Source organism: Culex pipiens, chromosome 3 (assembly GCF_016801865.2).
Source record: "Culex pipiens pallens isolate TS chromosome 3, TS_CPP_V2, whole genome shotgun sequence".
In the NCBI taxonomy this organism is placed as follows: domain Eukaryota; kingdom Metazoa; phylum Arthropoda; class Insecta; order Diptera; family Culicidae; genus Culex; species Culex pipiens.
Window position 1 is genome coordinate 9,630,622 of NC_068939.1, and position 26,919 is coordinate 9,657,540.

At 35.7% G+C, this 26,919-nt stretch overlaps 3 protein-coding genes across 5 annotated transcripts in view; all 3 read right to left on the reverse strand.

The window, feature by feature from the left end:
* Positions 1-8,393: 8,393 nt before the first annotated feature.
* On the reverse strand, positions 8,394-15,828 carry LOC120427133 (protein artichoke-like). 2 transcript variants are annotated; one of them, XM_052710243.1, is made up of 4 exons: positions 14,418-15,828; positions 14,198-14,296; positions 8,702-11,091; positions 8,394-8,572 (listed from the first exon to the last, which is right to left on the reverse strand). In XM_052710243.1, the coding sequence occupies exon 3, from the start codon at positions 11,077-11,079 to the stop codon at positions 9,010-9,012; it is 2,070 nt and encodes a 689-aa protein (XP_052566203.1). In that variant the 5' UTR covers positions 11,080-11,091; positions 14,198-14,296; positions 14,418-15,828; the 3' UTR covers positions 8,394-8,572; positions 8,702-9,009. The 2 variants fall into 2 exon arrangements, with proteins under 2 accessions (XP_052566203.1, XP_039447925.1); XM_039591991.2 differs by adding an exon at positions 11,164-13,357 and having other exon boundaries at positions 14,198-15,828.
* Positions 15,829-15,983: 155 nt separating this feature from the next.
* On the reverse strand, positions 15,984-18,407 carry LOC120427124 (protein artichoke-like). Its single transcript, XM_039591980.2, has 2 exons — positions 18,291-18,407; positions 15,984-18,228 (listed from the first exon to the last, which is right to left on the reverse strand). Exon 2 carries the CDS (start codon positions 18,214-18,216, stop codon positions 16,138-16,140), a length of 2,079 nt encoding a protein of 692 aa, XP_039447914.1. The 5' UTR covers positions 18,217-18,228; positions 18,291-18,407; the 3' UTR covers positions 15,984-16,137.
* A 5,427-nt stretch (positions 18,408-23,834) lies between these two features.
* Positions 23,835-26,919, reverse strand: part of LOC120426842 (uncharacterized) — a 261,336-nt gene continuing 258,251 nt past the window's right edge. For both annotated transcript variants that reach the window (XM_052709398.1, XM_039591632.2), the window contains exon 16: positions 23,835-26,849. In XM_052709398.1, coding sequence (XP_052565358.1) covers positions 26,587-26,849 — 263 coding nt within the window. In that variant the 3' untranslated portion in view covers positions 23,835-26,586. The remainder of the gene's footprint in view (positions 26,850-26,919) is intronic.

Sequence of the window (26,919 nt, forward strand, 5' to 3'; positions counted from 1 at the left end):
ATAAAAAGACTAATGAAAAAATAAAAGTAAAATTGCTATATCCGGCTGAAAATCACAATTTATTTATTTGCTTAGAAACTATGCTGTTTTATATTTGACAAAATTTTCCCAAACTTTATTTATTAAACCTTTTTAATTTTCAAAGCATTACAATGCATTGTATTGAAGAAATTCTTTTTTAAGATTTGTATGTATCAAAGGACGAATAATAGAATTTTGTTCAGAAAGATTTAAAATCCCTTATTTCTTTCGTTTTTTTTTATAAATAAAATAATTTTAAAAAATATAAAAATTTAAATTGCGTGCTATGGTTTCAACATAACAATGTAAAAAGTGTTCTAAATTGCATTAAATATCTGTCCAGTTGTTTCGCAATCATTGGTTTCCAAAATATCTAAGTATTGAAGAAAATTTTATTTTTTGCAAATAAAAAGTGGTGGCGATGCTGAACATTGAAAATTTTGGTTGATTCGACTTCTATTTTCATTAAAATTTAGAAGTTTTTTAAAAACAATATTTTTTTGCCCCCCGATTTTTCGGACCAATTTCGAAAGGAGGGGCAACATAAACTTTGAAAATTATTTGCAACGGCCTAATTATGTCTAAACATATTCAAAAATTCATAACACACCTGTTTAAAAAATCATTTATTGAATCAAAGATTTGTTTTGATCGAAAAGAAAATAATAAAATGAAGACCAATAAAATGAAAATAGCGAAATTCTCGAGAATTACTCAGCAGCCATGTAAAAAGTCAAACTACCAAATTAAATATTTCAGTTTTCTAATGGATCTAAAATTGGCTAAAAAATATAAGCCTCAGAAGTTGCACTTTTTGGGGTTTTTATTATTTATTTGATCTTTGATCAAAATATTTGTAACATGAAAAATCAATCAAAGTTTTTTTAATTAAGAAAATTAAAATAAATAATAAATTAACTTATGAATAAATACATACCTTTTAATCACAAAATCCTTTTTTCGGTTGATTCGACTTCTATTTGCATTGAAATTTAGAAGTTTTTTAAAATCAATATTTTTTTGCCCCTGATTTTTCGGACCAATTTTGAAAGGAGGGGCAACATAAACTTTGAAAAATATTTGCAACGGCCTGTTTAAAAATTCATTTATTAAATCAAAGATTTGTTTTGATAGCAAAGAAAATAATAAAATGAAGACCAATACTGGAAAATTACAAATGGTCAGCTCTAAAGTCTCTTATGTTTGCTTCAATAATTATCACAATTATAAATGTATATAAGTATTATATTGCCAAAGTATTTTTTAACATTGAATTGAAAAGTAAAATTGGGCGATTTTCCAAACCTCACTCCAAAAAGGATGTATGATTTAAAACCCTCACTCGAAATTCAAATAGCCGGCATTTTTTAAAGTTTGATGGCAAATATTTTCGAAACCGTGATTCAAGGAGTCAAACTTTTTGAAGCAACCAGTTCGTTTAATAATCGCTAAAAGCTTTAGCAAAACTAGTTAAAAGATCAGTAAATAGTGGAAACAATAATCCGGATAGCTTGTGTCACAAGTGTGTATTGAAAGTAAAACAGTATTACGTTTCACAATTGTGTACAGATTTCGCATACGAACTAAAAAAAACAATAGTTTATCCTTAATGTAACATTACTTAACCAATCTACATTCAAAAATAAAAGATGTCATTACTTTAAAAAATTTCTATCAAAATAAATTTGAGAAAATATGAAAAAAATTCCTCATTTTCCGAAAATTTTAACGTTAATTTTGATTAGAACAAGGAAACTAAAATTTCCAAATTTCAAATTGCCAAAATAAAATAAAATAAAATAAACTTTTAGGATGCATTTTAAATAGTTCACAGAAGTTTTTCAAATGAAAAACTCATTTTTTGATAATAATTTACACATGTAGATTTTAGTTTTTTAGTAGTTAAAAATCGATAAAGTTTTAATCGGTTAACCATCTGTCAAAATAAACTAAATTTTACTGATCAGTTGTATGATGAACATTAATGAACTTCATTACCAAATTTCGATATTTTTTTACCAAATATGGTAAATTTTCAATTTACCGAATTGTTCAGCAGTTAAATTCCAATTGTAATTGTTTTGCTCGTAGTTCGTTTGATGCTTTTAGACAGCTCAAGCCAGATTTCTACTACCATTTTTGCCGTTTATCTTCCCCACTTTGTGTGGGTGTGTTTTTTTTTCTTTCTTCAGCTTATTATTCAGTTAGGAAGGATTAGGAATAAAAATAAGTGACAATATTTTGACCTACGATTCGGTCTTTCCACAGCCGGCTGTTTAAGAATGAATCGATTCTAATTAAACAAAATGTAATATGCGCTTATATTTTTTTTAAACTTATAATTTTTGTTTTACAGTGATTTGTAATTTTGTAATTTGTGCGCTTATTTATAGTGTTATTTTTATTGTTCTCTGATGTTTAGCAGATGATTCGGATTTTGCTGTGTTATTTTCAGTCGCTTTCATGTGTGTGAATTGGAATTTCTCCTTGGAATCGTGATTTCTGTGTTTGTGTATTATTTGAGATTCTTAGGTAAAGAGATTAGTGCAGTGCCTATGAGGACGCACAGTCCTGTTTTTTTCGTGTTATTTTCGTCTCTTTTGTGTCACTGTTTGTGTGCATGGGGTAATTGGTCTTCTTCTTTTAATTTTTTTTTATTTTTTTTTAATTTTTTAGTTCGTACGTTCGTCGGCCGATGAGTTTTTTGTTCTATTTATATAGTTTTCGATAGAAACGATCCGAATTTTTTTAAGACAAGCAAGTCGTATTGCTGGATTAAGTCCTTTCTATATCATCGATGATCGGAAGGCACGCCGACGAATATATTAAAAAAAAAGTAAATCTTTCCCAGTTCCTGAGGGGAACACCCTTGAAGAGTATCGGGGCCGGCATTTACAAAGCGGATTCAGTGGCAATTTCATTCTCAACTTAATGTTAACATGTTATGGTTAATGTTAACATTCCATAGGTCGCCTCCCTAAGGTGTCGTGATAAGGTCCAGTTTGTGACGATACACTACCTTCCCTTTACTAAGCAATCGAATCCAGAAGAGAAACGATCACCAGTTGTGTTGGTCCGAGCCGGGATTTGAACCCCGATCTGCCGCTTACTATGCGGGAGCGTTACCACAAGGCTACGTGGCTCGGTCACAATATATTTAAAGGCTTATGATATAAACCCATTTTAATGAATGAAGCCCTTCCTACATCATCGTTGATCGGAAGGCACGCCGACGAAGAATTTGTGGAGAATCGCAGTCGAATTAATACTATAATGATTTGCAATTGTTTCTCGGGAAGATTCGTTTTAAATTGCGTTAGCAAAATATAAATTATCATTCAATTCGACCATTCGTTTCCCGCGAATCACGGTGACAAATATTGTTTCAACGCGATTGTTCAAGTCCTTCAGATAACATCATAACTCATCAGTCATTAATTGGTCGCTCATCTTATAATAATTTAAAAGTATAAATAGTCTCAGGTCAACTCTACGTAAATATGTTACGCTGAGTTTAATATTTCACCTTTTAATCACACATAATTTTGTTTCTATCTTTCCACAGCCGGCTGTCTAAGATTGAATCATTTATGCTAAACTCAACACCAAATAACCGGGAACAGTCTCATCCGCATCATCCGATTGTTTGCCTTGAGAATACATAATACATCACCCTATTCAACGAAATACATTGATTATTGGGCCACATCATCATCCTCTATGATGAATCCTGGCCATTACCCTTCCCCACTAACAAAATCCCAAGTAGAAGTAGTTTTCCGGCACACGCGGGGGTGTGGATATCGTATAGAACCCACCCTTGGTAGCAGCCTGTGCTAACTAACATTCCCGCCCCGTTCCCTCGAGATCTACAAACTGACATGGCGGGCGCCGTTGGTGGCCAACGACTGTTTCCTATTTGCACCGGCTCTAGTTTTGATGATCTTGATGTTTTATCTTTTCAGCGCATTCATGCATGCTGTTGATAAGGGAAACATCATTTGATCGTTAAAGCGGGTGACCAGTTGTGCTGATGGGATATTACGGTCCTGTTCAGCAACGGAGAAGGACAACCATGGGTGGTCTCTCATGTTCATGCTCATGCTCAATTTACCGAATTGTTCAGCAGTTGCCATTTCGATTAAATTTTCAAGATCCAATAAAACATTACGGATTTAAAGGGGAAATAAAATACAAAATACAATGTGTACCGATATTGCAGAGATTTTTGGGAAAATCACACTTTTTACTATATTGCTTGTCAAAAACATAAATAAATAACAATTAATTGCCTCTAGTAGTCAAAAGGGCAAACGAAAAAAACTGGAAAAGTCCAAGTTACAGAGCAGTATTAATAGTTTTCGCGGCAATAATTTTACAGGGATGAGGCTTTTTGCGTGTGCAATTCTAAGTAAAAGTATGTCAATAAAAAAATAAATTAGTTAAAATATTAAACAATGTGCAGTTTACATTGATTGTTGACTTCCTAAACAAATGAAGATGAAGATGAAGATGTAGTAGTTTTCTAAGGTCTACCGTTTAAAATACTTACGAAATATGGAATATTTATAAAAAAATAAAAAAAAAATATTATTTCAAAAGAAGAATTTATTATTCATTGAAGTATTGAAAAAACAAAAAAAAAACTATGATGTGAACTTGATAGTGACCTAAATAATCTCCAACAAATTCCACAGTTCTTCCCCTCTTCCAGAGAAGTTATCCCGCTGTTTTTTTGGAGCTGTCGTCTGCACACCTTTCTTTGGCGTTTGCGTCGGTGGAGCCGAGCTCACCTGAGTAAGAGAGGGAGAGAAAAAACAAAAGTCGAGAGAGGAGTGTGCGAGCGCGTGGCTCAGCCGTTCCCGAGAAGCGGTACTTACCGGCTTCCAACCAACTCGCGATCCGCGTCTCGTGTTTGGCCATGTGCGTCGTCGTTTCGGTCGCGTTTCTTCGCTGGAGACACGATCAGCGGGAGATCTTTCGTTTTGTTGTTTTTGTTTTTCTGTGCCACATTCTATTGGCTGTCTCACCTACGCCCTCCCCCCCATTCGTGTCGGTTCGTCTCTTTTTACAGAAGTCGACAGTCGAAGTCACTCGCGTGGCGCTGCCTTTCACAAACAGCTGACGACGACGATGCCGACACGGGCAGACGCGGTCGGGTTTTTTTTTTCATTATTTCTTTTGTGCATGCTTGCATACTTTACTTACACTCTCTTTTATAGCTTCACCTCTTCTTTAGAAGATTCGGTTCCCGGTTGAATGTGAAGGGGATCATCGCCAGGTCGGGGCTTCCTCTGTGCCATGCAGGATGATCTGGGTCACGGGTGGAAGTGACATTAATGTGGATTGCAATTGTTACATTTAATCGAATCATATCTTTTAAAAATCTTATGTTTTTACAAATCTTTTTTTAATGTGAATTTTGAGCACATTTATGAAAAGTTTGTCGACTGTCTCCATCCAAACATCCGAAGCATCTCAGATACAAACCCTAATAAAGCCAATTTATGAATTTTAAAAAGAAAATCATAAAATGTTAGGCAGTTGTTGGCCATTGGTTGAGCGAGCATCGTACTGAAAGAGATTATCAAAAATAGAACTGTTCAGTTCTTGTATCGAATAGTTTTACATTTCGATTTTGTTATTGTTGGTAGAGAAAAATAGCCCGTTTCGTCATTCGAGAATGATAGGAAAACTGAATAGTTCAACGACAGAATTGCAAAAAATGTTTTAAGGAAAACAACAGAAATTGAAACATTTTTTTTAACTAATAGAAAGCTTGATAATTGATTTTTTTTGTTTTAGACTTGTGGTTCTCGAAAGTGAAAAGTGAAAATAAAAAAAAATCGCGAAATTGTCGTATATTGAGGGAACATTCAATATAACGCCCTTTTAAAATGTTAGTTTTGGTTTAAAAAAATTGATAATATTTTTTTCGAGAAGATCGGAAAATTTTACAAATGTTTTATATTTTAACATTGTAAATCGGACCATTAGTTGCTGAGATATCGACATTAGAAAATGGTGGGTTGTTTGGGTGAGACTTAGAAAACATAAATTTTCCTGTTTTTAAACACTTGCATGACAATATCTCAGCAACTAAGGGTTGATCAACAAAGTTAAAATAAGCAAAATATAGAGAATTCTCAGTTTTTCAAAAATATTTTTTTCAAAAGTGGGCAAACATGTGCACTAATTTTAAAAAAATGAAAAACTTCGACTATTTTCAAAAAAATCACCTAAAAATGGATTTAACTTGAAAACGGAGCAATTTATCAAAATTTCACTAGAGTACTTTTTGATTGCAAATTTGATTTTACATCGAAAAATGAAGTTGAAAAATTTTTGCGACCAATATTTCGATTTTTTGAAAAAATCAGTATTGATTAAAAAAATCATAACTCGGTCAATGATTTTTTGCACAACCTGGAAATTTCTGAAAAGTTGGCATTTGATGTCCTTTAAAACATATCAAAAAATAAAATAAAAATCAAAAATAGTGTTTTTTTTGCAAATCAAGTTTTAGTGACAGAAAGTTAAATAAAAAATCACCAAATTTTTTTTTACCGTGTATAATTTTTTTCAGTGTAGTCCATATCCATACCTACAACTTTGCCGAAGACACCAAACCGATCAAAAAATTCCTTCAAAAGATACAGATTTTTGAATTTTCATACATCATTTTTGTATGGACAGCTGCCAAATTTGTATGGAAAATTATATGGACAAACTAATGACGCAAAATGGCTTCTTTGGGCATACCGAAGGCACCAAAAAAGTTTCAGTCGGATTAAAAAATACAAAAATTAAAATTCTAAATAAAAGACCGATTTCGTAGAGAATTGCTCATTTTAAAAATATATTCAGAAAATTTCATATCATTTGAAATTACCCACATCCAACACCCTGTGTAGTGTCCAAAAAGAGACTGACCAAAAACCAGTTACAGCAAGCAGTGTATATTAAATTTAAGCCACTCTCCCGGTACGACCAGGTGAGAACGAAAGAGAGTCAAGAGAGCAACAAGTTTCAGTAGCTTACCTAGGTAAATTTTTTCTCACCTGTAATTTGCTCACGTTGTTTCGGGTTTGTTTTGATTACGGTATCCGCTGTCGGAGATAGATCATGTGCTTTTTACTCCGACAACTGTATAATTTGCAAGCTTTTCAGAGTATACCTTTCGGGGTAATGATTGTGCATTGAGCTTTTCGTGTTTTACGTTTAAATACATTTTAGATATATTAAGAAAAAACAGCACATTAAACTGAACACATATGGGTAATTCGTTATCAACTCACACGAAGTCGGGAAAAGCTGCACGACCCCTCTTCGATTTGCGTGCAACTTTGAAAAAAAATCGAAAAAACGTGTTTTAAAATTTCGTGTTTCTTCTAGCTTTGCAGGGATATTTTTTAGAGTGTAATAATGTTCTACAAAGTTGTAGAGCAGACAAAAACAAAATTTTTGATCTCTAAACATAAGGGGTTTACTAATAAACATCACGAGTTACCGCGATTTTACGAAAAAAAGTTTTTAAAAAGTTACTTTTTGCGTTTATTTTTGTCGCGGTTGACCATGAACGACCACGATCGACGACGACCAACTTTTTCAAAACTGTTTTTCATATAATCGTGATAACTCGCAATGTTTTCAAGCAAACCATCAATTTTTTGTAATTGTCTGCTCTACAACTTTGTAGAACATTATTACACTCTAAAAAATATCCCTGCAAAGTTAGAAAAAACAAGAAATTTTTAAATGAAAATTTTTGTTCTAATTGAAAAAATGGCCCTTCTAGGTCAATTTAGATTCGAAAAGTACACTAAATTTCCCTTAGAATGATATATTCCATTTTTTTACAGTCGAGTAACGGATACAGGAGAATTTTTTAAAAAATTTAGTGTTTTTTTCGATGAAAAATACGTTTTTTAGAATTCTGAGTACGCCATCAAATCGGGCGTCTCTTTTTTCGCATGTTCAAAAATTGAAGGAGTCGTACCGCCCCTCCTACACGGGATATAAAAAAAACGGACCTCGGATTCGTGATCAGGGACAAAAGTTACCCCTTAGGACAAAGTTTCACGCAAATCGATGAGAGGTCGGGGCAACTGCTGTGTGAGTTGGTAACCCATATGAACTTGTTTTTATAAGGCCGTAACAAATATTTTTAAAGTTAATATCACCCCCCCCCCTCCCCTCCCCCTCCCTCTCCTATCACCAAACTAATATCATCATTTTTTTCATTTTTTTTTGTGCTCAATAAAAAAGAAAGCTCCCAAAGACATGCGTTGAAATTGAGAACCTTTAAATATGATATAATTTTTGTGATCTTATTTTTGTTTTATGTGAGATGACAGGGAATGATCCTAATTACGTTTTCAATTAATATTTTGGAATTTTTACTTAAGTCCATGTTATGATTTTATTCAACTTTATTTTTCTTAGTTTTTACATCATCAAATCTTCTCAACTGGTTACTTCTAAAATCCCTGCATCATGTGGGAAGTTACTTTCGTTTGTCCAGTTCCTTGATTTAACACACAAGTCCTACCTGTAAAATATTGTGGAAAAAAATAATATTAATTTAATTTGTAATTTCTCCTTCGCTTTTTTTCCATTTCTTAACAAGAAGAAAAGATGTCGTGTTATAAATTCGATATTATTCTTAAATATAACTTACTTCATCAGTTTCCGGCTCAACTTCAGCGTATTCATAAAGTTCGTCTCGTCTTATGCACTTTTTATTGGCCCCCTTTCCTGTCAGCATACGTGCGTGGTTCCATCCTGCTACTCTATTCGAATCATCTAATCGAAACTCGTATCCCAGCTAGCACCGCGGGGAGGTAGGAATAGGAGTTACTGGACAATCCTTCTTGTCTGTGATAATTGTCCAGTCTTCGCTAGCCAGTCGTGTGAAACATTATTGTCACATATAACATTCACACGACGCTTTTGTGATATTATGGATTTAATTCAAACTTCTGCATATTACGTGCCTAACCATTGGTAGTAAATTTGAACTAAAATGATTGTAAACTGAACACTACGGAAAATCACTTTCGATGCACTGCTGATTATATTTTCATAACGTTTTGGATCATCCTTTTCCTCTGGTTTGTTTGTAGTATTTTCGAAACTATAAAATTCAGTGATGTTTCGAAAGAATGTCTTATCTTCACATTTTGAATCCAATTGCCCTAATTTGTTTGCCATTCTCATCATTCCTCCAACATATTCAGGTTCAAGCGTTATTTTGAGATTTCCCGACAAACATAGAGTATCCAGTTGCTTCATCAAATGCAATTCCAATCCAAACGCCGTTAGATGGTTATTGCTCAAGTCAACATGCTTCAAATGTATCATTGCGCTAAAAGCGTTCTTCTGCAGAATAGTGATCTTGTTGTTGCTTAGATCTAGATGCTTCAAGTTTGGAAGTCCCTGAAACATGAAGCTATCAATGTGAACAAAGTTGCAGAATTGACACAACAACGTTTCCAGACTCGGGCTGAACAGAAATAGGTTTCCTGGTTTGCTTGACAGATGTTTATTCCCATTTAAATTAAGATATTGTAGCGATTGATGGTGCTCAAACAGATTGATTGCAATTAATTTCACCAAATTGTTGGCCAGGTTTACACTCTCTAGGTCCGGGTTATGATTAAAAAGTGTTGCGGAATATAACGATGAAATCATGTTTCCTTTCAAGTTAATTGATTTCAAGTTGGGCAATTTCTTGAACGTTTGTTCATAAATGCCGCTTATAGAACAGTTGACCAGTGAAACATGTTTAATGTACTCACTTTTGAGAAACGATTGATTCTTAGGGAAATCATATCGACTGTTATGATCAAGAATCACCGATGAGACTTTACTATTTTCCGCAAAGTAATCTTCTTCTATGTACACAACGTCCTGTGAATAGTGTTCCAGTTTAGCAATTTCTTGATACACGTGTACGGTTGCTTGTTTTGTATAAAGCGCCACTCCATTTTGTGTTGGTAGTATGTATTCAAATGCCTTTGTTGGGTTTTGGTCATTTAGGCATCCACGACGAAGTCTCTTTGATGAGTATTTCGTATTGAATTCTTCCAAAAGCTCACTTGGTTGCAATGGATTGCGATCTATGCACAGAGTGTCTAATTTATACAATGTAATGCTCAACAGCTTCTCAGGAATCTTCTCGATCAGGTTATCATCTAGCAGTATTGTTTGCATATTATTGTTACTCTCAAACCCACGTTCATATATGTTGGAAATATTATTCCTTCTCACATTTAAAAACTCCAACGCCTTCAAATTTGATGTATCCAGTATTCCTTCTAAGCCACAGCCTTCCGCACTTAATGTTAGCAATGTTTTCGATTGAATTGTTAAATTAGTCAATCCACGGTTTCTATCAACGTTCAGTAGTTTGAACCTCGGCATATCCAGGAATGCGTCGAACTCGACTCTATCGATGTGATTGTCCGATAGATAAAGATATCCAAGTCGTTGCCATCGCTTCATCGTTGATTTGTCCACAAACGAAGTGTTACAATGCTTGCAGCTAAAGTATAGCAGCCAGGGAAGCTCAACTTGGACTTGATTTATGTCAAATCCGGGATTCCAATCCAAGTTTAAAGATGATAAAAAAGTCACGTGCCTTAAGATTCCTTCAGAGTTTATTTTAAGCAGATTATTTCCAACCAATTGAACTCTCTGCAGAAGAGGATTTTTTTCAAAGGCATCCGCGTCAATGTAGCTCAGATTGTTCCGGTCCAGCTCCAGATGGGTGAGTTTAGGCAGCATTGCGAATGATTCCTTGTAGATCGAACTGACTGAGCAGTTGTTGCAGTGGAAGCGTGCCAACTTTATGTGAGCTAGTAACACTCGACTTTGTGGAAACGCGAAGTTAGTTTGATTGCTCATATCCAGCATCCACAAATTTGGATAGTCAGCATACATTTTTGGGTGAGTTATTGGGTCATTTGTAAAAACACAAAACGAATTATCACTGTAAGTTATGTTGAAGACTATTGTAGCACATAGTATAATTCTAAGTCCTTGCGCGTTCAGCATACTTGAAAAATGCTGCATGGTAAAGAAAAAAGAAAAAAAAATCTATGTAATTTATTAAAATGCAAAAATAAACAGATAAAGTACCTTTCTTTTAGAAAATTTTAAAAACGCAAATTTACTTTCTTGTTTTCACAAACTGACTCACTCTTTGACTGACTTCTAATCTTCATTTTTCGGGTAATTTTTATACCTTTCGTGAACAGTTATCATTAAACGATATCAGTAGGAGGTGCAGCAATTTGCAGAAAATAGCAATTCTCAGAAATCGGTAGACCAAACGGCTGGGTTTTATAACGAGAATTGATAAGAAACAGTTTACGACTAAGATCATAAACAAAGATAGAGATAACATAGACAAACAGAAATAAATCTCTTTTTAATTGTATCAATCAGAAATATAACGACTGGTTTGAATTAAAATAGAGCTCTCGGATCTTCCACCACGTTCCCCAAGCAGCACACTTTGTCAGATAAACGTATTTCCTAACTGGTTGTATAACCAATCCGCCTCGTTGTCACAACTTGTTCTACAACTCCTGTGAACTGGAAAAAGCGCACTTTTTTCTGTTGTATAACTTGCCAGAAAAAGATGCAAGTTATCAGAGTAAGTTGTACAAATGTATTTGACAACACTGTGCCATCTAACAAGAGATTCAACGAAAAAAAGGGGCGTGGTTTACGGCTGTGCTGTCAAATCAAAGCGCACACTGGAAAGGAAAGTTAGATTGAAAACAGCTATCTAACCGTCGACTAACTTACATGTAAACAAACGTTTCTTATTAGAATTTCAATCAACGACGATGCTAATAAAAAATGTATGCTTGTTTCTGCAAGTTTTATTTAAAATTATTCGAAATTGAATTTTGAAAAAAGGAAAAACAATCATGGCACGCATGTGATTAGCGTGAAATTCCCTGCATGGAGAACTTTTAAATTTTCCTTTTTTGATGAACTTCCTCTGTCCCAAGATTCGATCCGATGACTTCGACGATTTGTTGTTATCTCCACGGCAGGTCCAGGCGCGCTTCCACATCTCTCCACGAGGCTTCATAGTAAACAAGCTGGCCCAAGCGTCAATAAGAAGGCTGCTGTCTGTTTTGTTAGCTAAAGAACTTAACTCCAACGAAGGCTGTCATTGGAATTGAAGTTATATAAGTTTGTTTCAAATCAGTTTTTATAACTCCACTATATAACTTTGTTATAACAAACCGTTTCAACTGTCATTTCGATTACCGTACCACGGAGTAATATTGAAAATCGGTATGATTTTGATTTGTTGTTTTCTCTATCATAAACTCTATAAGCTGATAATTTTTGTAGCTTTTACCAGCGATATGTTTACAAATTAATCGGTCAACAATCAAAACTATTGTAATCTTCAATAAAAAAACATTATTGAAACTCTTAATTCCTCATGTACAAATTTACACCACCTAACAACACGCAATGTCAAGTTGAATATGTATGTTGAGCATCAGTTATATAATCTATGCTCCGATAACATTTGTGTAACAAAGCGAGAAAACCTGAAGTTATTTATAGAATGGTTGGCCACGCCCATTTTTCAGAAGATGCCGTCACATGACAATGTTAGATAAGCAGTGAAACAAACAGTGCAATATTGTTTTTATTCAACAAACTGTTTTCGAGTAAAACATTGCAGATGAGGGAACAGCATCTTGGCATATCAGCACTTTGACGTTCAATTACAGCTCATAAAAAGTGTTTTCGAGTGAAATAAAGTGATAAATAGCTCAATAGGAAGTGAGCAAGTAAGTTTCTATCAAAAGTGTTCCAAAATAAATTGTTTTAATAGTGAAAATCAGCAAATTGGATGGAGTTAGGAGCGAGTGCATATTGCCTATGTTGTGTGTAAAAGTTGGAAAAGAGTGAAGTTGACTGTGTTTTAACACTTGTATAGCACACATCTCATGAGTTACATAAGTCAGTTATACAAGTAGTGAAACAAACTGATATGTAACTAACGTTGACATTTTTTCTCGTATGTTCATCCAAAACAGCTGTCTAACTATTATTCAACAGTCGACAAGTTATGAGTGCTACTTGGGTCACCTCTTAATCAGCGATATGTTTTAATTTCCTCGAACTGCCAACATCGTACTTAAGCAACGCCAGTGGATCCTTTTCACCTGATCATGGAGCGTGTCATCGATCGGAAAAGTGTCCACGTGGTTTGTGGATGGTCCCTAGTTATGTTTTCTCTTTTTTAATGATCAGGATTTTTGTAAAATTCGTCCAATGATTTACGACTGTTTGTCTGTGGAGATAAGATGGTATCAATAACGAATGAATATAAATAGAAGTGTGTGATGTTAGTATTGGCGTAGGACCCAGTTGGGCTAGGTTCAATCCTAATCAATCTCGTTCGTATTTTCTTGCGACGAGGAATAACTTGTCACGCTTTCAATCAGATGGGGAAGAAAACGTATAGTTTAACATTGATGTACTCTAAAAACAAATCCTGCAAAATTACATGAAACGCGAAATTTTCAAAAGAAAAGTTTTGTTCTAGATTCGAAAAGCACAATGAAATTTCAAAATCATCCCCATTTCTGACTGCAATTATGAAAAACACTTGTAGACGATTGATTGTCTGCATGCAATTTCAAGGTGGTATGGAAATTCTCCATTCGGCCCTGTCTGAATATTTTTGAAAAATTCAAATTGCGCTTGTTTCTGGGTACCCCAAAGTCATTTATATTGATTTTTGTAATATACAGAGCAGATTCGTTAATTCGAATGGAACTGCATTCGAATTAGCAAATCCGAATTCGCTAATTGGAAAGACTGACAGCTGTCAAAAGCTTAAAACCACGTGCTCGGAACAACGGGATTAAATTGTCAAAATCAATTTGACACATGATTTTGACGTTTGAGTGCTTTTCAATTCAAATATTAGCGAGCTTTCGAATTAGCGGACACTCCAAGTGGCGAAATTCGAATTAACGAATCTGCTCTGTAATCACGGAATGGTTTGGAACCAGACTGAGCTTGGTAGCTTAAAATACATCAAGAAAAGTTTTCTACAAAAGTTTTAAATTCTAGTTAACTGTCATCATACAAAACATTGATGATAAGGATTAATTAATATACTCACAGTGTCTTGTTGGGCAGCTCTACAATCTGCAAGTGTTTTTGAGTACGAACGGGGTGTAGCGACCACTGGATTGAAAATCTAGCGCGTGGCCTGTTTAATCTAGAGAGCATATATGGAGAGGCGAAATGTTACTCTCAGGGTTCCAATCGAACTGTCAAATCGGGGTTCCAATCGAGCAACAAGATCATGCAAGAACACAGTAAATTAAGGGGTTACATACATGTAAATCGTGGGTCTCGTGGCGCAGGGGTAGCGGCTTCGGCTGCCGATCCCGATGATGCTATGAGACGCGGGTTCGATTCCCGCCTTATCCACTGAGCTTCTATCGGATGGTGAAGTAAAACGTCGGTCCCGGTTTCTCCTGTCTCGTCAGAGGCGCTGGAGCAGAAATCCCACGTTAGAGGAAGGCCATGCCCCGGGGGGCGTAGTGCCAATAGCTTCGTTTTTTTTATACATGTAAATCGGCAAAAATGTTACAGGTTGGTTTGAGCACACACTTAAACTTTTTTCAAAATCTGTTTGCATGGCATTAAAATATACATTTTCATCTATTAACAAAACAAATTTGAAGACATTTGGTTGTATCATTGCCGAGATATAGCTATTTGAAGTTAGCCGTTTCAAAAAACGGGTGCCACGATATCTCAACATTGCTTCGACCAAATCGGCTCAAAATTTTGGTGAAGACTCGTTAAACCGGTCCCGTGTGCATGACGAAGGCCGATTTTCAAAAAGTTTATTAAAAAAAAGGTAAAAATATTTTTCTGTTTTCATATAAAAAATCGCCAGTTTTTGATTTTTGTATTTTTTGAAAATTCAAAATTTCAAAATCAGGCTTCGTCATGCACACGGGATATGTCTTGGGAGTCTTCACCCAAAATTTCAGCCAATTTGGTCCGTCCCATCTCGAGATATCGTGGCACCCGTAAATCAACTCGGTGCTTAGAGAAAATCGCTCAGAAAGTTAGACAGTTTGCTTTGCGCATGGCAAAATTCTGAGCTTAAATCGTCTCTAACTCAGTTAAATCATGAAATATCTTCATGAAACTTTCAGGAGTGAATGAAATTCATCTTTTAAGAGGAATTAATACATTTTCTGTAACATGAAATTTTGTGATTTTCTACATGTATGTAACCCCTTATAGTAAAATAAAGTAAAATAAAGTGCCACGTGGTTAGGAGTTGGAAGTACACTCAAACCCCGATGGTTTGACACCAACTGTTGTCAAACGAACGGGGTCACGTTTTAGTTTGACACCCCTTTTACACGGAGTTCACCCACACTACCAAACGTTTGTTTCGATAGTGTGCGTGAGCGCCGTGTAAAAAGTGACAGTTCGTCACTTTTTGGTTTGACTTTGACCAACCAACGGGGTACAAACTAAAAAAGTGTCAAACGTAAAAGTGATCAACCACCGGGGGTTGAGCGTAATTTGTTTTTGTAGTTTGTTTAGACTTCAATAAAACGCTTAATACAAAAAAAAACAGCGGGTTTGCAAAAGGATTATGTGATCTTTTAAGGCTCTGGAAGGCATCATTCCAGAACGGCCATTTGGCGGCCATGTTTGTTTTAGAAAAAACATTCAAATCTTGATTCAGAATGTATCAATCAAAAAATGGTTTTCTTTGTGTTGTTTGTAGAAGCATTTTACTCCTCGTGATTATTTTTTCATTTCAATTTACTACTTCAGGACCCTGAATTAAGAACCATCATTGACAATCACTACCCCAAGAGTGAAGGACACCTTCTATATGACCTTAAGTCAAGAAATAAATTAAATGGAAGTTGTGTAATGTCATGTGAGATGTGAGATGACTTTTTTATTTAAATTTCTATATTCCATCAGTCTATAACTAAATGGAAGACCTGTTCTTCAAAGAAGCTAACTATCTTTAACCATATAAAAAAAATCATTAATCGCTCTGAATAAAGATGATAATCAAATAAGTATTTGAAAAACCAATGATGTACATATTACTAAAATATGAATGCTCCCAACAAGGTTGGAAGTTCCCAAACTGAACTCACTTTCAATGCTAACTAAATTTGCCCTTTGGTTCAAACTTCGAATCTTCGATGGTTTAAGAGATCTGTTTTTTAATAATTCGGTCAGATTTTTCGTAAAAGTTGTTTCCTTACATAACGTCTCCAGTTTCTGTAGTTTTGGTGTATTATCTACCAAAATATGACTTTTGTGTGAGTGAAAATCAAACTCACGATTTTCTGCCAAACACAACGTGTGAAGATGACCAAATTTCAACACATCTGGCTCGAATGTTTTCAGATGATTATGGCTTAAATCAAGCCGTTGAAGTTGCTTCGTACTTTGGAACGCATTTTCACTTACGATTATGATTTCGTTGTGGCTTAGATCCAGCTCTTTTAGCTTTATTAGACCACTGAGTGTAACATCGTCGATTTGATAAAAGCTACATAAATGACATGATAGCTTTTCCAGGAAGAAACTAACAAGAAAGGGAGTGCCACGTTGATTGGAAAGAAGTCGGTTGTGGTTTAAATTCACAGAACGCAATGCTTTCAACTCCTGGAACTGATTTAGAATTATAAATTCTAACTCGTTATGAGCAAAGTTCAAGTGTTCAAGTTTAGGATTATTTTCAAACACCTTTGATGAATGTAAGGATTTTATCCTGTTACCCTTAAAATTGATTGATTTGATATTTGGAAGCAGCTTGAATGTTTGCTCGTGAATCGCTGTTATTGCACAGTCTGCTAATGATAATTCGGTAATGAAGTTACTTTGTAGAAAAGCATAACCATTTGGAAAATCGTAATTGGAGTTGTTATCCATTACAACCTTGGAAATGCTAGAAACATGTTTAAAGTAATCTTCTTCTATGTACACTATGTTTTGAAACGAAAAGTCAGCAGTGCTATTTTCTTCAAACTTGTACGCATCTGAAAAATTTGTGTACAGTGCAACTCCATTTATGCTTGGCAGGTTTTCAAACTGCTTCGAAGGACTTTCGTCATCCAAACAACCTAGACGAAGTTTTTTAGCAATATACTTCGCTAAGAAGCCAACAAAAATTTCGCGTGGTTGCAGAGGATTCCTATCGATGCAGAGGGCTTCTAGTTTGTAAAGTGATAGATCTAGTAACTTTTCCGGAATCTTTTCAATTTGATTGTCATCTAGCAATATTCGTTTGATGTTTTCACAGTTCTGAAATCCACGCTCGTGAATCTTTGTGATTTGATTGTTCCTTACGTTGATGGTTTCCAATGCCGGTAAGTCTGATGTATCCAGCATTCCTTCTAACGCACAGTCATTGGCATCCAAATGAAGCAACGTTTTTGATTGAACGTTTAACTTTGTAAATTTTCGATTACCTTTGATATTCAGATGCTTAAACCGGCTCATCGGTTGAAACGCATCCTGATCAATGCGTTCGATATTGTTATTTGGAAGATGCAGATATCCGAGTCTCTGCCAACGACTCATCGTTGACTTGTCCACGAACGAAGTATTGCAGTACTTGCAGCTGAAGTACACCAACCACGGTAGCTTCACTTGGACTTGATTGATGTTGAATCCGGAATTTTGATTCAAGTTAAGGATACACAGGTAGGTGACATGGTTTAAGGTTGCTTCTGGGTTGAATTTTACCAGATTATTTCCAACCAGTTGAACTTTCTGTAGAAGAGGGTTATTTTCGAAGGTATCCAGATGAATGTAGCTCAGATTGTTGTGATCTAGCTCCAGGTGTGTTAGTTGAGGCAGCATCGAAAATGACTGCTCGTAGATCGAGTGCACTGAACAGTAGTTGCAGAAGTACCGCGCCAATTTCTTGTGAACCAACAGCACACGATCCAATGGAAACTCGAAAGAAGTTTGATTGCTCATGTCAAGATGCCACAACTGGGGATAGTGCTTGTACATTTCCGGGTGTGTAACTGGCACGTTGGTGCTCAGGATGCTGGTATTATTGATGTAATTTGCTGTGCTGCCAGGAATGATGATCCCGATGGCTGTGAGAAAGCATTTCAGGACTTTCATCTTTGATCACAACTGAAAGTAGTAAAATATCCGTGGAGAAAATACTAAAAAAAAACACTGCTAGATTTCCTTACCCATGTTCAACAATGAAGCTTTCGTGAAGTACTAAAAGTTTCCACCAGCGTTAAAGTGGTTTTAATAGTGCATCAACTGCAATCGAGGACAAAATGTCTAGAGTGCACTGCGCAGTTATGCACATTTCCTAGAACGATACACGCAAATTCTCCGCCAACTCACACAGCAGCAGCCGAATGTCTCGACCCCTCTTTGATTTCCATGAAACATAGTTCTAGGAAGTCGCTGATTACAAATCCCAGATACGACCACTTTAATTTTTCAGGTTTTTTGCCAAGACACTTCGGCTTCATCCATAATGTACGTCACACTAAAATCAGCCAAAATTTACCCCTCTCCCCCCCTTTGTCACGCTATCAAATTTACTGCCATGTCTCGTTACCGACTGCCAAGAATCGTGAGACATGTCATTTTATGGGAAATTTTATTTAGTATTGAAAATTGCGTAAAGTGTAAAAATGTTCTTCAAAAAAAAAAAAAAAAAGAGATTAGACAGAGAGTAGAGGGATGGCCCTTCGAACACTTGATGTGTTTCGTGCACTACTTGGCTGTGGGAATGGAAGGCTGTATATCATAGGTACTCGCGATCTTGCTTTGCATTAGTGTGAGTGCATGACTCCGAGCCACTAAAACCAAAACAATAACAAACGAACAATGGACCGTGCCAGGAAAACCAAAACATAAACAATGTCAGTGTCAGTAGAGTGAGAGAGTCAGAGATAACGAATTTGACAACCGCACTACTACACACTAGGGTGCCCAGAAAAAATGACCCCCTGCTCCACAAGCGGAAAACGGTTTTTTGGATTATTTAAAGCATCTGTGCAAATTTTGAGCGAAATTGGTTGAGATTAACCCATTGATAGCCGAGCCTAAAGTTGACGAAAAAAATGTTTTTCATACAAAAATGACTTTTTTAAATCGCTAATAACTTTTCAGGATCAAGTTTTACAGCTTTGGTATGTTCTACAAAGTTGTAGAGCATTAAATTTTCAATAAGAATCTCACTTTTGGGAATAATTTGATGGAAGTAGCGCACCGTGTAGACTAAACCGTAAGAAACTTGGATTTTCCATACATTTTTTCAATTTTTTCCATACAAACTTCACCTCCGAGTATCAATGGGTAAATGTTGACCAATTTTGCTCATATTTGGCCTAGAGTCCTAAAATAGGTCAAGGAACAATATTCAGCTTGTGGAGCGAGGTTTTGAGAAAAAGTCCCATATTCTGGGCACCCTACTACACACTCAATCGCGAGTACCTTAGGTAGAAAGCCATGGTGGGAATGTCCTTTGACACCGAATTTCTATATCGTTACCCGGGCAGACGGTAATAAAAAAAAATCATTCATTTCAATAACAAATTCTGTTAAAATAACAGAAAGTTTTATGGAATCTTCTTGCAAAATCCATTTTTGCATAAGGGTTTAATAACAGTTTATGTTATCATAACAAAATTTGTTATTGTTCTGATATTGGTTGGAAGCCAAAACAACTTTGGAATAACATTTTTTGTTATGGAAAAATACCACCAACTGTTATTGGGATGATCGGATTAGTTGTTTAAAAAAAAAAAACAAAAAATAATAACAAAGATTTGTTATAATCGAAAAACGTGTCTTAATAAAAAATAACGGCTCATACCGCCCCACCATCATGAAAAATAAACATCGGATTCGTAATCAGGGACCAACATTCCCTCTTATTATAGAAAAGTTTCACGGAAACCCAAAATGTTGTCGGAACAACTTTTTCCGATTTTGTTTGAGTTGATGGAGAACGAACCACTGAACAACGTATTGATAAAAGCCAAACGTTTAGATTGAACTTATTTTACAGTTCAAGTTTGAAACACTCGAGATTATCTTATCATTAAACTATTGAGACATACTTTGCTTTGCTTAAGTGGATCGATAGTAATAACGTTCATAGAGTGCTGTATTTGTAAAATTTGTAAAAAAAATAATTTCATAGTATGGGACCAGAAACTGGACCGATTGGAATAAACCCGGACAAAACTGGTTCAGCCAGAGCCGAGAAATCAAGTAAGCAATTCTCTCCGAATATCAGAATATCAAATCATATCAGAATTTTGCCACCGCGCTTTTTTTTAAGGAAATCCCTTTAAGATTAATGCACTGTAAACTGAAGCGTTTGGTGCGGTATGTCCACGCATCCTTCCTCCCCTTTAGATTCTGTGAAATTTAATCCGTTTTCAGAATCCTCTCTGCGGTTAGCTGGCCGCTTCAATTCTTGTAACACAATTTTGGGTGTTCTCGAATGTACTGCAATAAATAATAATGATGATAAAAGTACTTTGAGCGTAATCTAATCACAAGATTTTACAGCTTGTTTGTTTTAGATTAGATTGGATTAAATGAGCAGATTAAGGAGCAGTGCGTGGCCGAATGGTTACGCTGTCCGCTTTGTAAGCGGATGATTCTGGGTTCGATTCCCATCTGCTCCAACCTTCCATCGGATGAGGAAGTAAAATGTCGGTCCCGGCCTTGGTTGTTGTTAGGCCGTTAAGTTATTCCAGGTGTAGGAGTCGTCTCCATGCCATAAGTACAAACAACACACCAAACCAAGCCTACTCCGGTGGAATCGCTGGCGGTGGTTGGACTCGCAATCCAAAGGTCGTCAGTTCAAACACTGGGGTGGAAGGTTCCTTGGAGTAGAAAGAGGTTTGGATGCTCTCCCCATTCAAGCCTTCGGACTCCTAGGTTCGAGCAGAAACTTGCAATAGAGACCACAAAAGACCCGGGGGTCGTTAATGTGGATGGTTTGATTTTTTTTTGGATTAAATGAAAAAATAGTACTCCTTCCCATTTTTTTTTACCTGCAGATTATTGACATTAACATGAACCATTAGTTAAAAAAGAGAGAAAATTAAAGTTAGTTCATTTGAATTGAAGTAGAACTCTTCAGATAACACACTGTAACAAAGAAAAAAACGTTACTTAATCCACCTTTAGGTGGTTGGTGCCTTCCTCACATTTATAAAGTCATTTTATCCAAAATAGCAACATCTGTGTATACACTTAAGTGCTCGTAACTTTCGATAGGGTTATGAGATCTTCGTTGTTTTAGGCTCATTTGAAAGTCTTTTGATTATCCAACTAACGATGGATCGCATGATGGATCCGGACAACGTTTTCAAAATATAAGAGATCCGGTCTCGAAAAAGTGGGAAAATAGCACTTAAGTGCTTCTAACGTTTGATAGTGTTGTCAGATTTTCAATGTTTTGGGCTCGTTGGAAAGGTCTTTTTTAAACCTTTTTACCTTGTTTTTCTTACAAAAACCACCCTTTTTACAATCTTCAAGAGCGTAGTCAAGAACATTATTTTAGAATAACTTTTGAAGTACTTAACTCAACTATCTGATTTTGAATAGAGACTTATGGGACCCCAAGACGGATCGAATGAGACCAAAACGGTCAAATCCGGAGATAATCGAGTGACCATTTTTTGTCCACCCACCTAAACACATTCACACAGACATTTGCTCAGAACTTGATTCTGCGTCGATATCTATACGTGAATGTGGTGCTAGGAGGTCAAATTAAGGAGTTAATTTTTCGAGTGATTTTATAGCCTTTCCTCAGTGAGGTGAGGAAGGCAAAAAGATTATGTCTTAAGTTATTTTATGGAATAAAACAAATAAATAAATAAATAAAAATAACAATGTAAAATGGAAAAGTACTTTACAGAAATTTTGCTTAAGTGCAACGTTTTCTAGTTTGATTTTTATCAAAAATTTTCAATTTTTTGGTTTTTAAAAAAGTGCCAATAAGTGAACCTTTCTGAAAATCTTTGTTTTTGACTGTAGTAGAAGCTAAACTGTACTACAAAAAAATGGGTTGAAATTACTATTTGAAAAAAAAGCACACACACACACATTCTTTCAAATTTTTGCTCGTGCTTTTCTATGGTTCAAATGCTGCGGGTTTTTGTAATGATTAAAAACAAATAGGGATTTTGTATGAGAAAAAAGTATATCGGCAAAAAACCCGTGTAATTTTTTTTCATCTTTTTTTATCCAGAAAATTCATCAATGTCTACAACATTGCTGAAGACAGTGATTTGATCAAAAAAATCCATCAAAAGAAACAGATTTTTGAATATTTACGTACCTTTGTTGTATGGATGGTCGATTTCGTAGAGAATTGATAAAACTCCACACCCGCACAGATATTTGCTCAAAATATTATTCTGAGTGATATGAGTGATATGACACGAATTTCTGGGAGGAATATTTAAAAGTTAATTTTTCAAATTATTAGACATTTTAAGTGAGAAAGGCAAATATTCTCAATTTTGGTCATTCACTTCATCAATCTTCTAAAGATAGAATATGAAAATAATGTTTTGTTGAACATATCATAAATTTGTACTATCGTGTCTGAAAACTCATTTCCCAAATATAACTGCTCTTCTCTCCGTCAAGATACTTTTAACGTCGAATATGACCTCATTCTCACATCTACAATCATCCCGTCCTAACAGGTGATTCACCACAAAGCCACTGCAAAACGATTTTCGGCAGCGCAGTTTACCGAAACGTAATGCTTGGTTCGTTCCAAATTACTCTCTCGCGATCTTTCCTTGCAGTTTTCTGAGAGAATGAAAGACTCATCGGCGAGAGCGCGTTTTCGACAAAACTTGTATGAGTTATAGAAAAAGAATACGCTTGCTGGGAATCAGTTTATTCTGTGATATTTTGGTGTAGAAATTATCAAATGATAGATTTTTTTATCACTCATTAAATATTTAAATAACGATCAAAAAACAGTTATACTCACCATTGATTCATTGCACAATATTTTTTTTGGGAATTGTCATCTTTTTAAAATCAAAAGAAAAAAGTTCACTTTTTATATCAAATCATTTCTTTGTTTATTTCTCTCATCACCTTTCCCACCCTCTTAACAGTGTGAGTGTGTGTGTGTTTTGTGTCTCTGGAGAAACTGGAAACATTCTTAACGGTAAGAAAACAGCCCAAATAAACAACCAATTCAACAGTATGTTTTTTTCGTCTTCTTCTCATCATTATCATAGAAAATGGCAGAATTCATTCGGAAATCTTGCTATAGCGGCAGTTTCACCCTTGTCCACGGAAGAGTCGCAAACTAAATCTTGCAGCAAGTTGTAAAAGTTTCTTTTTTGTTTTAATTCACTTAATAAATTCGCTTTAGTAACTATCATTCGAATTGCAGATAACTAATGATTGAGTTTTGTTTTTGTTTTCACTTTGCTATAACGCAGCATAACGGAAAATAGTTTTCAGAGCGTTCCCTTTTTGCCTTTCGTATTTTTTTGTTCCTTTGTAAGTTATTCTATTTGTTTTAATATCTGTTTTGTTTCTTTTACACTGTTTTGCTTCGCCTTTAGTTATGTGTCTATTGGGTTGATCTTTTGCTTTTTTTCTTCTGCCATTATCGCGATATCAATTGTTTCAATTATATCATTTTAATAACTTTGTTCATCTGAGTGTTTTTTTTTTGTGCCTGGAAAGAATCTGTGCAGTATGTTTTTTCTTCATTGTTTTTTTTTTCTTTAATGTTTACTTTCAATTATTTAGTGAGTTCTCTTTGTCTGCGTGCCTTCTAATTTATTCGGTATTTTTTCTGCTCTGTTACTTTTTCTTGCGTGATAGTTTGGAGGAAATTGGCGGATGCTGGCTTCTCTCCCTGGTGACAATCGAAACGACTATATTTCAAGCCATAAATTTTGACTCTTTTTTTTTATTGCCTTTCGTATCATGCAGCTGCTTACTTTATTAAGTCTTTTCGGTTCGCTGTGCCTGCCAAAGGTTTTTTTCTTTCCTTCTCCGACTGTCTGTGTGAAAAATAGCTATTTTTCCCCGGGGCTTCTCCCTCCACTCACAAGTTCGTCCTCTCAATAGCAATAGAAAAATATTCCATTTTTAATTCGGTCGCTCTATCGTTCGGCTCAGATCTTTCATTTTCGTTTCACACTCTTTTGATTTGGTAGTGTTTTTGTGTGTTTTTGTTTGTTTGCGTACGTGTGACACCACATAAATCGGGTTGTTTTTGTTTTTCTTTCACTTTATTCCCTAGAGCTGTATGTGAATGTGTTTATGTGTGTGTTATTTAATTCCTTTCCGACGATGGTGTTCGCCTCAGTTTTTGTTGTTGTTGTTGTATTGGTGAAGGCTAGTGAACTATATTTATATGTAAGGTGAAGGACTTTTGTTTCCCCTGGACGTATGCAACCGTCACACGTCCAATTTGATTTACTAGGTTACTAGTATTTACACTTTGTTGTACAATACAATGCTATTTACAGTGAGGATTTGTGTTTGGAATGATGTGCTGGGTTGATTGAACGAAATTGTGTCATCAAAATTATGAAAAATACTTTCTTTTTAGAAAAAAAAATATCTAAAGTTTTTTTTTAAAGATATTATTGTGGATTTAGCTCGAAGCTGGATTTTCTGGCATCTTCTCACGGTCATTGGAAACGGTCGTGGATAGACCTAGGGGTTCCCAGTTGGAGTGGAAAAGTTCAATTTATAGAAAAATTAATTCTCCGACATCAGGAATAATTGTTTGAACACGCTCGCATTTTTTTCATTCGGTCGGAAAAATATTTCTTTTTCTTGAAAAAACTTTCATTTTTAATGACATGATCACCCCTAATTCTGGCTCGATGCCGCCATCATGCGACCGCGTGTTCCGTTTGTTTGTCAACAAAGCTGCAGCTGGATGGTGATACGAAGTGAGGGGGGGGAGAGATTTTGACATTTTTATGCCCGCATCAGGCCCGCCGCCTATTTCGTCGGTCGTTGAGCCGACGGTCGTTTCCAACGACCGAGTCCAGCTAGGAACTGATCGTACAATATAAACATATAAAAAACAAAAGCTAACACGCAGAAAAAAGTGTTACCAAAATCGTGAATATGCGTTCATGAAAATGGAAACATGGCACAAAGTGTTCAAATTTCATGATACGTTTTTGAAAAACGTACCATGGGATTTGAACACTTTTTTCGTGGTTCCCATTTTCATGAACGCATGTTCACGATTCTAGGAACTCTTTTTTCTTCGTGTATAGGACCCTTTCAAAAAAAACTCTAGATGTTAAAACATGTCGATGATGAAATTTGAGCATTTTAATATAAGTTATTTTTAAATAAAATAAAAACAATGTTTGAAGAATTAACAAGATCGAAAAAAGTAATATAAATAAAAAACATAGTAATAATAAAATTAAAAAAAAAAGATGTTTTGAAGGAACCACCCCAGCACACGGCGTCGATACTACAGGTAACACGAACCAAGAGTTCAGTGGGTAACATTTTTGGCTAACGGAAAAACGAAGACTTTTTTTTTCCTAAACGAGTGCGCTTTCCAGAGCTCATCATTCTGTGAGAGTGTGTTTTTGTGTAATTGTTTCGGTAACAGCTTACGATATAGAAGAAATTTGTCTTTGTTGTTATGTTTAATTGTTCTCTGCTCTAGATGGTAGTTTAGTTAGTTTCTCATTTCTCCGTTTCTTGTTTTTTTTTTTTTTTCAGTAAGAAGTAACGCTTTTGTTCACATTGTTTAAGTTTTACCTTTAAAAAAATATTTGGCTAGTTTTCTCATTCTCACTTTTACTCACACGTGTTTGCTTTAAGATGCAATCGAGTTCATTTTCGTTCATTTTAAATAGCGAGTCTACATTTAACTACACGGTTTTACCCCGATAGACGGTTTCAGAGAGAGAGAGAGTTCTTTTTTTTGTGTGTCGTAGTGTAATTTGTGTACGTGTGTAAGTGTGCAGTAAATCTCTGTGCAGCCGATCGGGCCCGATTTTAAAAATATAGTCGTAATAGAAAACTAAGACGTTTTGAATCACAAGATTTTTGTAGAATAAAAATCTTACAAATGCTTAAAAAGATCTCTATATAATACTTTTGTGTTTTCGTCAAGTTCCACTTGGTATTTTGAAAGGTTTCAGATTTTTTTTTTACTTTAAACATGTTTTGGTTTTGACTAGTGACTTTCCGTTTTAAATTGCGCAATAATTTGCGCCAAGTTGGGCAGTTTGTCCTTGTGGCCGCCGTCACGTTCCTAACGTCCTTTTTTGAAATATATCATATATAGATTTAATGCTAATCACTTGGACCAAGTGACTCTATCGAGGGTGAGCTGCTCACCTGTGTGTCGCGTCCCGGCTTGTTTGGCTGTCTCTAGCAGTACGCTAGGTCGTCCATGTCGACGTAGACAACATGTCACACGGTCGTCTCCCGGTCGACGTGGATGTACTCGACCGGTTGAAGCCCGTGTCAAGAGTCCGGGTCAAAGAAGAGGGGCTCCTTCTTGTAGTCCTTCTTGGAGAGAGTTCCGTTGAACGAGGCGGGCGCCGTCTTGAGCTTCTCGTTGGACTTTCGGCGCTTCTTGACCATCGCTAGTACGCAGAAGATCAGGCAAGCGGACAGGGCTGCCGCCAGGCAGCCAAACGCGGCGAAGATCCCCCCGGGAAGCTCCATCAGCCGGCTGCCGCACTCCTGTTCGCTCTCGTCGTACCCGGACGGGCAGTTGGGACGACCTAGATATCAAAACAATGTTTACCATTTTGTTTCAAAAACGATCTTGCATGCAAAGCTCTATCTTGCACG